The sequence below is a fragment of the Mytilus californianus genome, unplaced genomic scaffold (assembly GCF_021869535.1).
Source record: "Mytilus californianus isolate M0D057914Y unplaced genomic scaffold, xbMytCali1.0.p SCAF_4, whole genome shotgun sequence".
In the NCBI taxonomy this organism is placed as follows: Eukaryota; Metazoa; Mollusca; class Bivalvia; order Mytilida; family Mytilidae; genus Mytilus; species Mytilus californianus.
The window spans coordinates 94,613,830-94,627,646 of NW_026262690.1; the positions used below are offsets into that span (position 1 = coordinate 94,613,830).

General features: G+C 33.3%; 2 protein-coding genes across 2 annotated transcripts; both read left to right on the forward strand.

The window, feature by feature from the left end:
- The first annotated feature begins 643 nt into the window (after window positions 1-643).
- Window positions 644-3,765, forward strand: LOC127698908 (mammalian ependymin-related protein 1-like). The gene is made up of 5 exons (XM_052202642.1): window positions 644-735; window positions 1,149-1,183; window positions 1,718-1,864; window positions 2,252-2,520; window positions 3,661-3,765. Exons 1-5 carry the CDS (start codon window positions 672-674, stop codon window positions 3,731-3,733), a joined length of 588 nt encoding a protein of 195 aa, XP_052058602.1. The 5' UTR covers window positions 644-671; the 3' UTR covers window positions 3,734-3,765.
- Window positions 3,766-6,480: 2,715 nt separating this feature from the next.
- Window positions 6,481-10,575, forward strand: LOC127737154 (cylicin-1-like). The gene is made up of 4 exons (XM_052247687.1): window positions 6,481-6,649; window positions 7,744-7,910; window positions 9,372-9,642; window positions 10,187-10,575. Exons 1-4 carry the CDS (start codon window positions 6,481-6,483, stop codon window positions 10,573-10,575), a joined length of 996 nt encoding a protein of 331 aa, XP_052103647.1.
- Window positions 10,576-13,817: the final 3,242 nt, after the last annotated feature.

Below are 13,817 nucleotides of genomic sequence, written 5' to 3' on the forward strand. Positions count from 1 at the left end.
TATCTTGGAAAGGAAGTGATTGGAAAATATTTTTGATTTCTGTCATCTACACCTATATTGTAAAGGAGGGACAAAACTAGTCAATATGACCTTTCGTGAGATGAATCTCAATTTTGCAAGGTTATTCCATGGACTACTTGTAATGCTTCTTTCAAAGCTCTAGTTTAACCTTCATCAGGAACGTACTGATATTAATTAAAAGTTGAATGCCCAATGGAACTTTAAAATAAAAATATTCCAAAACTGTCTTAGAAAAACTTGAGATGCTACTTTATTTAATTGTTGGGGTCAAAATCATGGAATTTATCAGCATATAATTCAAAATGTGTTCATGATAAGTCATGCACTCAAGCGACTTAAAACTTGGAACATATCAATAACGACCATTCAGTTGCCGCCTTTTTCATAGGTACTATTTCACGGCCCTAAATTTGCCACAGTATGTATGAATATTGTTTTTGAAGTTGAAGTTTAGTACATGTGTATTCTGTATTTTAACTGGGTTATCTTTCTTGGTATCAACCTCTAACATAAGTACTTTATTAAGTACTGCTATCTCAATTATGCATAGTACTGTAGCTGTTCAACTCAGTACCCATTTATATAATAAGATAACCCATTTTATATATATAGAACTGATTTTTGGTAGCCATACATTTCGGAACATCATAATGAAAATAATAATCATCCTGTGTTGTTTGGTTTTTGTTCAATCACAGGTACCAACGCCTTGTGGTAAGTTTGATATGTCATATAGTAAATCTTAATTTTATCAAGATTTCAAGTTTCAATTTTTTTAGCATACTTTGCGTTTTCTTTCTGAATAGAAAGATACTTTCAAATCATTATCTTTTTTGCTTTTCTGTCTTTTCATGTTATTTTGAGTGTATAAAAACGTGTTATGAACAACAAATAGACTAATCCCTTTTGGGATTCTGAGTCCGGAGATGTTTTCAGAACTTGCACCCCATCTAAACATGTTACGTTTTTTTTTATCTTATGATTATTTTGTAGTGCTTGAAGAAAATCCAGTTTCTTTTAATCTATAGCTTTAGTCTGCAACGTTCATTTCACACTTTCTTTTTATATGTTCCCTCCTTTATCCATCTTAGTTAAAAAGTGTACAAGACAGGACTGTTTACTTTCAGAGTCTCCGAAACAATGGGAAGGTAACATTCTAAGGGTAAGTGAAATCCATAGTCATAAGAAACAAACACAAACGTTAATGTATAGGCAGTTAATATGAAGGGCAATAACTTCAAAGAATTATTATATTTTTGATAATTAGTATACGGTGATAAGTTGGCTCATGCGTTGAGATGCCAAGTAATCTTATATACAATCACATTTTAAAAAAAAAGAACAGAATCAATAGGCAGACTCTCCAGTAACTAGACATATCTATACGGCAATTAAACTTAGGAAGTCAGTTCTGCATTTTCTACATTTTATTTGCTCATTTACCAGCTTTGAAAATAAAACCGCAATATGTCATATCAAAATAAGGAGATGTGATATGCTCGCCAATGGAAATAGGTACAAATATTCATCTGGACGTAAGCAATTTAAGGTCACCCCATGACCATCGACAATGAGCAAAACCCATAATGTTCAGTAAGCCATGAAAGGCCCCGACATGACAAATGTGAAACACTTCAAACGAGAAAACCAACGACATGTTCTATGTATAGTTCTGTGTTAAGGTAGTGTCTTGTAGGTTGATAGGAGTAAGGCTCCACTGCATTTACTGGATCAAAGAATAAAAGTGAGCTACGACGAAGTGAACCATAGGATCAGAGAAATAGATGAATTTTCCTTCACGTCAGACAACCCAATGTATGAAGTGTTATATCTTCATAAACTTGTAAGTTACGTTAATATATATGTCAATTAATTTGTAGAATATTAGTGAATCATCAAATATTGGCATGGGGCAGTTTTCATTGTACTTTTGATATGACCTTTATTATTTTCGCAACTCTAGCATTTGGTATTTAGCGGTTCCTCCACTTAAAATTTCGTGAACACGTTTTCAATGTTTAAAGGGAATTGAGATGGGTTCACAGAATAGAGAATACTAGGAGAAATAAAGAATACAGAAAAATGGGCCGAAAAATAAAGAAAAAAGAATAATTTGGTGCTAAAAATAAAAGAATAGAGAATGAAAGGGAAAATAGAATAGACGTCAAAAATATTAAAAAATACAGAAATGAAAACATCTATCCATCCCTCTGTAAATTTATAATTTCAGAACAAGAAATATATAGTAAACTTAAAGACAAGACAATGTAATGTAACGACTGTTACCATGCCGTTTAGACCACTTGGTGTACCAACAGGAGCTACTTTCAGGGGATACACGACCTTAGGAGCTTCTGGTTTGCAAGGACAGTTTCTTAACGTGGCCAGCTGGAATTTCACTGAAGGACCGAACAGATACTATGGAACTGTTTCTACTCCTGACTGTTTCCCGGTTGAATACATTTATTACAGCCCACCAGTTGGTTTCGTAACATCGACGTAAGTGTTTTTGCCAGGAATATTATTCTGGAAATAAAATTTAGTTGATTGGTCGGTCTTACGTGGTTATTGCAGTTGAAGACCCTATTCTTCATCACTCCCTATATATTTATTGATCTTTGGTTGCCCGTACGTTTGTTTTCAAGCAATCGTTATATATACGTAAACGGAGGCATGTGAATTGTGTGACGCTTTTCTTTAAATTTCGGTATGAAATATCAATTAGATTATCATATATTTTGTAAAAATAATTCATGAATGTCTTCCATACCCCTTTTTTGTGTATTCATTATTTCCTTTTTCTGTTCAAAAGAAGAGGCGAAAGTTATCGAATGGACATTCAAACTCATAAGTCGAAAATAAGCTGACAACGCCATGACAAAAAAAAAGAAAAGGACCAAAAGACAAACAACAGTATACAAAACACAACATAGAAAGCAAAAAACTAAGCAAGATGAATCCCACCAAAAACCGGTGTTGAACTCATGTGCTCTGGAAGGGTAAGCAGATTCTGTTCCACTTGTGGCACCCGTCGTGTTGCTCATGTAAGAACAAATCCGGTTATACATTTAATTCGGTAGGCAAGAAATAGATCTACCTATTACTGCCTTTAACCCTTAAGGGTATAAATGTGCATTTCAATATTAAAGTTGATCTGTTAATTAAATGCTGCATTGTACCTATCATGTATCTGCCCTTAGTATTTTGGTTAACTTCCTTTACATTTCATGGTTCAATTTGGATAAAATCTAAGCATCTCATTTGATGCATTCATAGTTGATGGCAATCCAGCGAATGTTAAAACAACAAACAGCAATCACTGTTACGGTTGTTAAACTGGTTTAATCTAGTTTATATAAAAGATTTTTCATGGTTTGTTGTCACGTGCACATCTTTCTTGTAATTTCAAACGAATAACAATTACCTATCATAGGTAGCGTATAATTATTAAATCAACTTTAAATCTCAAGATGAAATTACATTACTTAACGTTGAAAACCGAAGCAAAAACATAAAAAAAAAAATACAAATGTGCAACCTGAACCAATACGTCTTTACAGAAAATCAAAGTTAAGAAAAAGGAAAAAACAACCCAACTCACACACCCAAGTTTTATTCGTATTTTAATTGTTTTAACAGGTACTTCGATCTGTCACTAGGCATCAGAGATGAAAACGTCTTCGTTCCTCCAAGTGAATGTCCAAAGGAGTAAGAACAATCGTGGCCGAATAATCAATTTCAAATAAAAAGGAAAAAAGAACTTTTAATCAAATGTAATAAAATGCAAGATTTGTTTTTTTTCTATTTTTCTACTTTTTTGTTGACCTCATATGCTAGAAGTTTAAAAATATTAGTTTCCAATCAAATTACAAAGAAGGTGCAGAAGCATTTTAAAACAATAGACAAGAGTATAATAAAAAGATACAAAATGCATGTCAAGTCACAATGGAAGGAAGGAGGTAAAGGGTAGAAAGCAGATGAAAAATATGGAGAGAAAAGCACAAAACATGCAGGGGTTATGAAGCTTGGACTAGAACAACCAAGTTTAAAACTATCTAATTGATGGTAAAGAAGACCAGAAATAGTACAATTGACAGATTATCTGGGTTTTTTTGGTGAATAGATAATTATACATATAATATGGCCTTGACCTTTCCAATATAACAAACGTATTAACCCTATACACTAATATAATTCTGAGAGTTTACTGTTTGACATATTTTTATTTCGTTTATTGTTTTAGCGCAAATCAGTCCGTTGGTCTTCTCGTTTGAATGGGATTCATTTTGTCATTCCGGCAACTTTTATAGCTTACTATACGGTACGGGAATTGCTCATTGTTGAATACCGAATGTCGACCTACAGTTGTTTCCATCCAAGTACTTTGGTCTCTGGCAGGTAGTTGCCTAATTGGTAATCATTCCATGTCTCCTTATTTTATATTAAGGTTAGCATAACGTTTTTATTCTATGGATACATTTTAGAAAAAATGCAGAGAAAGCAACAAGAACGCACAAACATTTGAGTTGAAGTAAAACTGATAACATAATGATGATAAGAAAACCAACGTACAACAGTCCACACAACACTAAACAGAATATCGCAGATATAACAAAATAATCTTCACAAAAAAACGGGGATGAACTCAGGAAAAGAAACTAGCAATAGGCCTCTGGACAATTTTGGGCGGGCAGAGCTAACAAAATTATACCCCAATACCTTGCAAAAGTCACGATTGGCTACAGGGAACTCCCAAAATAATTCTGATGAAATAAGAAAATAAGAAGTCATATTAAAACGTTTAAACCCGCTGCATTTGTTTGCACCTGTCCTAAGTCAGGAACCTGATGTTCAGTGGTTGTCGTTTGTTGATGAAAACATAAGTGTTTCTCGTTTCTAGTTTTTTCCGTTGGTTTTCCTGTTTAAATGGTTTTACACTAGTCATTTTTTGGGGCCCAAAAAAATAATATCGGTAGGTCCAAAATAAAGCAATGGCAAGGTCCATGCTTTACTAAGGGAAACCCCAAGAATAATTCGGGCCCCATCCTCCCTCAGAAAAAAAATCCCATTTAGAAAGTGTACAATAGCATTATATGGTTGATATTTCATTTAATTTTGATAAGGGGATTAGGAGGAGAACCGGACAGAAATATTTACTATAATGTGCAGAAATGATGTCATCCAAAAGTAAAACCCAAAATTTATTCAGATAATAAAATGAAATAATAGGTTCAAAAGTAAATAATGTCAGTAATATTTAGTAAAATTTTCACAAATTTTCGCCCAGAGCTGATGCGGATACAAAAAACGGGACATAATAACGAACGGACGAAAAAACATACGGACGGACTCCTCCATCACTATAAAAGGCGGGGTATGATTAATGTACCATGTACGAAAATGATGACACATTGAAAATTGATCGTCACTACACCACAAAATAGAAATCCGAGAAAACCTTGCGCTTGCGCCAATACCATTCATCGACGTCATAAACGTCTCTCCTGACAACGTTAGATCGTCGAAGCATCGCCGATACATTGCACAAGGATAAGTTTTTGGAAGTCTAAAAAAATTGATCCCGTGCAGCTTTTCTGAAGAAAGTAGGAATCGAAAGAGAAGGTGGTAAGTTATTTTAAAGCATTTTTCTCAAGTACTTTGCTTTTTGTTCTGTTTACCATTTTAAACTTACTGAGATAACAAAAAAGAATACGACATTTAAGGTAAATTTGATTCTGAGGCCTTCAGCGTCTACAAGTTTATGTGAGTTTTGTAATTAATTGTCTTGAACTAAGTTCTTTGTGTTAATTAGAAGTCGTTGTATGATTTCCTATCAAGACAATTCAGTGTATCTTAAACTTGCTAATAATCCTCTAGACTTCCATAGATTTTGTGATAAATTTTGTTTGCCTAAACAGCTAATATTAATATTTTTATTTTGGCCGAAGTACTTTTGACCTTAAAATCTGAGATTACTATAACGCAGTAGTCTCAGATAAAATGCACGCAGGGCAAATTCAAACTTCTCTTTGTCTTGTCGTTCTGGCTTAGAAATCAGCAAATTAGATCTTCAGTCTAGGATACTGTAGAGTCAAGAAGTGTTTTTGAAAATAATAGATATGTATCAGTTTTCAAATTCTGACTACAACTATCGTGCTTCCGGGGTTTGAATGTCTTTTGAAAAGTTAAAATGAGCAAACTTAGATTGAGGACGGATACTTTTGATTACTTAGAATAATTGCGTTGGTCAATGAATGTTTAAGTATTAACTTAAACATGACAGCAGGGCTTGTAAATTTTGTGTTCTGTCCATTTATACAATACAATAAGTAGTCCAAGTATAATATATAGTTGCTCAAGCAGATTCATAATTTTAAAGGTGGATATCGGGGAGGGGTTACAACGGACTTCATAATGCATTTTTAATTTTCATCTGACTCAACAATCAACAGGATAAGTATGGAGTGGATAGCGCAAGAAGATGAAAAAGAAAATCAGGCAGTGGCTGGATTATGTGAAGCGATCCTAAGTGTTGCCGTGTTTGAGTTTACATTTGAACAGTGGGAAGTGGTAGAAGAAGACATACGTGCAGCCGAGGACAGGGAAACCGCCTTGATAAAGGAATTAGGTATGTCCGTCAAATAATTTCCCTCCCCTGTTCTAGCTTACACTTCTGAATATAAAACAAAATCAAGCCTGTCTCTTATGATCCTTTTGTACATTTTTGACCACTACTAGTATTTCCCTTAATCTATGGATAAATGATAACCTTATGTTTTGTAAAATATATCTTTAGAGATGATATTGGGTATATTAATAAATGTTTTGTAGATAGTTTCGTATTTAGTCAAAATTGAGTAAAATGTACAATGTGTATAAATGGATTATTTCTCAGATAAAAAATTGTCATTTTGATTCACTGTTTCTAAGTCTATATCTTTTCTTTGTTCTTGTATGCTTCATTTGAATCTTTATGTCTCTCAAATCAAAGTTCATTATTGTGGTTATCATTTCTTTTCCAGTTCTGCTTGGTGGGTGGGGTATGGTCTTCATCACTCTGGGGGGTATGGTCTTCATCACTCTGGGGTATGGTCTTCATCACTCTGGGGTATGGTCTTCATCACTCTGGGGGTATGGTCTTCATCACTCTGGGGGTATGGTCTTCATCACACTGGAGTATGGTCTTCATCACTCTGGGGGTATGGTCTTCATCACTCTGGGGGTATGGTCTTCATCACTCTTGGGTATGGTCTTCATCACTCTGGGGGTATGGTCTTCATCACTCTGGGGTATGGTCTTCATCACTCTGGGGAATGGTCTTCATCACTCTGGGGGTATGGTCTTCATCACTCTGGGGTATGGTCTTCATCACTCTGGGGTATGGTCTTCATCCCTCTGAGGGTATGCTCACCTTAGTGTAATATTACATGAAGGCGTCGTGTATAGCAGGAATGAGACAGCAATCAAATGACACAAAACGTACGACCATCATATGTCGATAAACAGCCTAAATCAGTAGACACACGTCCTTAACAATATGTCAAGGTAAAAATAACCTCGAGTCTATACAAGTTGTAAATAAATTCACCAGATACTTTCTTTTTATTTGAGTTGTTAGGATGTTGTCTCATTGCCATACACCCGATATCGTCTTCATTACAAGCAACACTTAATTCCCCAATGTTCAAGAGCATTAAGATAGATATGTGTTTCTCCATTTAGACAAATTAAAAGAACAGAACACAACTGAAAAACAAACTATTAAAGGAGAAGAGAATGAGTTGAAAGTTCAAGACGACACTCAAAGTGTAGCTAATGAGTTGAGAGACTTGGAGGAGGAAATGGACGCAGCAGAACAAGATGCATCTATGAGAGCAGCAGGTAATGACGTAGTTTCTTGAATTCCTTTGCCATTTGTTTTTTTTTTACGAGTTTTAATTCTGGACTTCTTTTCATTTTTTGATTTATATAAGTAAAATAATACTTTCTAAACAATTACAACTAGATATTTCCTTGTTTTATGCTATTTACTCCGAACTGAACAATGTCATATTGTCTGATCGTTTATTTAACAACAGAGAATATTATAAATTGTAAATCCGAAATCGGTATTGTAGTTGGAGATTAAGAATTATCATCATCATAATTTGCAGGATCTGTATATCTTATGTTATCTCATCATTATTTTCAATGATAATGACAACTTTGATCACAGTATATGTATTAATGTGATTCTTAATAAGACAGGTGAGGGGATTTCATTTTTTTTAATTTTTTTATTTTCTAGGACAAACAGAAAAAACGCCGAAGAATGCCGGATATGTTTTTAAGGTACAGTAGAATATTGGTAAATAAGAACGGGGGGGGGGGGGGGATGTTGATGACAGTTACTTACAATCACGTGATATACTGAGAAATAATAATAGACCAGTGGACACAATTCTTGTTTTGCTTTTCTTCATGTGCACAACAAGTTAAAGGCAACATGCCCCTTACATCTACCAAAGGCTATTCTAATTATATCCATCAAGTTTTGTCTTGGATATGCACGAAATATGTACCACTGGACTTTAAGGAAACAACAATCAATCAATCAATCAATCTAAGTTTTTCGTTTGATTAAGGTTAGTTTTCCCCTATTCGATCCACAAGGAAGTTAATTCATTACATAATCAACCGGTAAAGCCTTGTTACATTTTGTCCGTCAATTGCACATTATCAAAATACCAAGCGTTTAGGCAATTAAATGCTACTATTTGATGACAGATTTTACAATGGTTGATTGATTGCTAGTTTTATTTGATAATGTCCAGCAGCAAATATTTCATAACTGGAATTAAAGCAGCAACGTCACAATAAAAAGAAAAATAATACAACTTTAAAAATTTGTAGCTAGAATATATGGTATGTATTTGTTTACCCTAAGCAAAAAAATATAAACTTCTAATATAAAGTGCTAAAGAAGCATGCCATTAACAAATATATTCAATGGAACCTGTTATAGCTAGCGTCCTGAAGTAGCACATTTTGAACCTACTTTCCGAATTATGTACCGTCAATTTTCCTTAATAGTGGTCAGCCTGTCGGTGGTTGTACTGTGAAGGTTTTTAATTGTGTGTTTAACTTTTTCGACTTATGGTCTAGGTAAGCAAATTGGGTGGTTTGTGCACACGTCAAACAGGTTTAACCCCACCACATGTTAAACTATCTGGACTATGTGTTGTTTGTTCTTCTTCGGAGTAAGGAGGAGATGATGGTTGGTGTGGTGTTATGTTTTATAGATATTTTTCCCAAAGGACAGTGGGAAAGTATAACATGTTGAACTACATAAACGATGTGTATTTTTATAGGATACAGTGCAGAATTCTGAACTGAATGGAGCTATTAGCAAACAAACGAAAAAGGACAAAAAGAGGGAAAAAAGAAAAATGAAGAAAGAGGAGAAAATTCGAGAGAAAATAGCTAAAGAGGAGGAAAAGATTGTTCAGTTGTACTTTAAGTTGGTAGATAAGATTATGATAAGGTACACAAAAGATGTCAAATTACTACATAAAAAGGAAGTTAAGAGGAGAAAACAGATGGAGAAGACGGAGAGAAAAGCTCAAAAGATGTTGGAGAAAGGTATTCATTTTATTCTCCTTAAACGATTCCATATGGACGTCTTTTACAGCACGAGCAATAGTTTTTAATTTCAACCAACACATGCCGATGATGTATAAAACATCGTACAAACTCGAAATTTATGAATTTTTAATTTAACCAACATTTTTAACATGTTAAAATATGAAATTTATTCTTTAACATGTTGTATTTTTTTTTATTTATTACACACTAATAAATCTTTAAAAAGAACAAATAAAACACATTAATTGTTAAAAGTCCAATCGCTTGTCGAGTTGCTACTGACGCTTTTCGTGCAATATATATATTTTTTCTTTAAATTACAGTTAATTTAAATTTATTAAACATGAATAAAACAACGGGATTAAAAAAGCTGATACCAAGTTAATACTGAAATATATGTTGAATGCAATAAAAAAAAAAGATTTGTTGTCCTTTGGTCTTAAATCAAAAGTGTCTCGTTGAGCATTATAACATTTCTGCTTATTTTTATATTATGATTTAAAAATCATGAACTTATTTGTTTTAACACTTGCGTTTATAGAAATGAAGAAGATGGAGAAAGGAAGTGTCAAAAATGAAAAGAAGAAAAAGGCCCAAACTATGGGTTTAAAGGAAAAACACAATGATAAAAAGAAAAGCAAACCAAAAAGAGAGACAGGGAATAACAAGGGTCATGAGAAGAAAGAGGCCAAAACTATAGATGTTATAGAGGCTAAACAAAATGGTATGAAGAAAAGCAAAACAAAGAAAGAGACAGAGAAAAACAAAGATGGAAAGAAGAAAGAGTCTATGAAAATTAAGAACGAAAACATTGATAAAATGGATACCACCAATGACGGAAAGAAAAACACAATTTCAGCAAACATTCGTGCATTTTTTCGAATCTTTTCTTGTATCAAACGACAGGAAAAAGACAAAGCTGTAGTTTAAAAAAAAAAATTTGTATTATATTAAATTTTTTATATTTTTTATCACTGTTTTTATATTCTATTTTCTAAATGAGAAGTAAAAATGGAATTAGGTATATAGGGACAACACGAATGAACCTGCCTCACGCAAGATGTACGTCGTTCAGAACCGGAAATACAAGTTCGATCTCTTAGTCTCATTTAAAAACAAATGAAATCCTGTGAAAAGTAGGTCATCCGAAACGCGAACTCGACTTATACCTCCCCATCATACACATACCAAAAAATTATAGAAATAAGAAGATGTGTCATGTTTGCTAATAAAACAAATATTCACAAGTGATCAAATGACGTTGTTCAACTTGATGTACACAACTATAGGGCACGGTACGGCCTTCAACAATGATCAAAACCCACACAGTATAGAAACCAAAAGGCCTGATGTATGCTAAATTAACAGACACAATACTAATATGACAGACAACAACTAAAGACCACCAATTGATTACATGCTCCTGACTTTGGACAAGCAAATACAGAATGTGACGGGATGTGCACATACAAGCGCAGCAGTATTGTGCCGTCAACGGTTTATGACGTCGCGGTTTCCGCGAACTGGAAACGTCTATGAGAGTTCTGTTTGATCCGATGAAGGAGCAAGACAATTGTTCAGCAAGGTCGACTTGCTGAGAAGAAAATGAAAGTGTCCTAAGATTATTAACATGTTCCTATATTAAAAAAAATGTTTTGTTGGTTTTCGTTTTCGAGGAACAACATAACAGAACAATTTAGGAAACATAAAAAATATACATATAAAAAAGAAGTATACAAAGAAACAATAGAAAGAAAAAGGAAGGAATTTACATAAATGCAAACAAACAAATACCCCACAGAAGGTGGTCAGTTATGTTCTATAATGACGGAATAGGCCTACCTTTTTTATACGAATAAGAGGTGACGAGGGTATACGTCAACTTAACAGCAATCCAAAAAACAAAACCAAAAACTCAAGAAACAAAACCGAAACGGAAAATTTGTCATCAAGATGGGTCACCCAAATTATGATTTAATGATACTTCCCTTTCTATTCGTACGTGTCAATCGTTATAATATGCAAGCATGCGTTAAACAACGTATGCATATTGCTCAACTAGACCCCATCTTGTAGTTCAGCAAAAAAAACAAAGTCTAAGAGATCTTGATCTCCTTTCACTATTCATAAAATTTGTACATTTACATCGCTATTCAGATAATTATTAAGAAACAAATGTTCGTTGTTTAAAAAGGAATTTCTTCTCAAATAATAAACATTCTTATTAACTAAATCGAAATTTTCATTCTAGATATTCGTACAACGCATTGTTTTCTACTTATCACTTTTAAATTACTTGTCTACACCAAAAAAAAAAACTTAACTACCATCATGTGGATATCCTAATGTACATTTAGTGTAATTGAAAACAAACAAAACAGCAAATAGATAGGAATTGAATTGTCCATAACCTGTGAAAACATCGCCAATTCGCCTTCACTTTTTTCGGCGTTGCTGTCAGCATTGGCGCAATGTATTATCGCAAATTCAAATGAATGTTTAACGTATATTGAACAGATATATCATGTTATGGAGGGGTATTTGCGAAAAATACCAGTCAAGGGACTGTGAAATTTCCCAAGCCGCTAGGCAAATTCGTTTGAAATGAGGAAAAATGTTAGAATTAGCGAAAAATACACTGGCTAACAACCAATCAAAATCCGGCATTCTTATATAAGGTGCAATTATTAAAGATATATCTTTTTCCAGTACGGTTACCCTACGCTTTTATTTCCTTAATTTGTTTAATAACTAACCATGCATATTCTGTTGAATTTTCATCAAGAACACATCGGTCAATTTTTATCAAACTTGATTTTTTTGTAGATATTTCTCCATAAAAAAGGCGGGAAAATTATTATAGCAACTTATCGTTATCATTTGTCCATCAGAAGATGATAAATATCACAGTTTTACAGTTCGTGATGGAATGGATCAAGTTGCTCAAGAAAGTTTAAAAATAATCATCATCAAGTTGCATTAATTTCCCTTCTCAAGGTTTCATAGTACATACTTTTGTGTGTACAAAGTAATTGTATGGGTGATAAATTACCAAAATTATGAGATAGCGTTGTCCTCTAGTCAAAATATTAATGATCATATTTGTTATTCTTTATTCCAATGATAAAAACTTGCAATTGTCAAAACTGTTTTTCTTAAAACCAAAGATTTTGATAACAGGATATATAAAAATCAATGTGAACTAATTACAAACATTTTTTTTTTAATTTGGGACACAGCATATTGATATATTTTATTTAACTTTTTATTAGCTCACAAATGAGATTGTAGCTAACCTTTGAGTTAGATTTAGAGTTAACGTTCGAGTTCTAGTTAAAATTTGAGTTAAAGTTCGAGTTTTACTTTGAGTTCGAATTTAAGTTGGAGTAAGAGTTCGAGTTAAACTTCCGAGTTATACTTTGAGTTAGAGTAAAAATTCGGGTAAGAGTTAAAATTTTGAGATCTGAATAAGATTGTAGTTTCCTATTTCTGCTCGTGCATCCGCTTTCTTTAAATGTATATTCTTTCGTCACATGTATTTTTCAGTATGGTATATATTTTTTGGCTAATAATGATCAATGATAGGTATACGTTTAGAAGTAATTTGAAAAGATTGGTTGATTATGTGTGTTGTATGCCACTTTTAGCTCTCTGTCCTATATCATGGTGGACACTTTTTTCGGTGAAGGAACAGAGGTATCCTGAGAAAATCAGCTATCTTTTTACTTGAAAACTAGTTATCCTTGTCAGTTAAGATCGGAATCCGACGATCTCCCCATTTCACTGTTGACAGGCAAGTGATTACAGTGGGTGATCTGAACTAGTACCTACAATACATCTGAACTATTTATTTTGTTTTTTTTCGTTGTTTTCTTCAAACCATCGATTAATAGGTTTTTGCTAAACTTTCAGTGATATATAAAAATCAATGTGAAAACTAATTACAAACATTTTTTTTTTAATTTGGGACACAGCATATTGATATATTTTATTTAACTTTTTATTAGCTCACAAATGAGATTGTAGCTAACCTTTGAGTTAGATTTAGAGTTAACGTTCGAGTTCTAGTTAAAATTTGAGTTAAAGTTCGAGTTTTACTTTGAGTTCGAATTTTAGTTGGAGTAAGAGTTCGAGTTAAACTTCCGAGTTATACTTTGAGTTAGAGTAAAAAT

Excerpts from the sequence above, each read along its gene's own strand:
- LOC127698908 (XM_052202642.1), top strand. The coding sequence starts at position 672 with ATGAAAATAATAATCATCCTGTGTTGTTTGGTTTTTGTTCAATCACAG. Across the intron at positions 1,184-1,717 it reads GGGAAGGTAACATTCTAAGG|GTTGATAGGAGTAAGGCTCC; the intron begins GTAAGTGAAATC and ends AGTGTCTTGTAG. Across the intron at positions 1,865-2,251 it reads TGTTATATCTTCATAAACTT|AACAAGAAATATATAGTAAA; the intron begins GTAAGTTACGTT and ends TTATAATTTCAG.
- LOC127737154 (XM_052247687.1), top strand. The coding sequence starts at position 6,481 with ATGGAGTGGATAGCGCAAGAAGATGAAAAAGAAAATCAGGCAGTGGCT. Across the intron at positions 6,650-7,743 it reads CGCCTTGATAAAGGAATTAG|ACAAATTAAAAGAACAGAAC; the intron begins GTATGTCCGTCA and ends TTCTCCATTTAG. Across the intron at positions 7,911-9,371 it reads TGAGAGCAGCAGGTAATGAC|GATACAGTGCAGAATTCTGA; the intron begins GTAGTTTCTTGA and ends GTATTTTTATAG.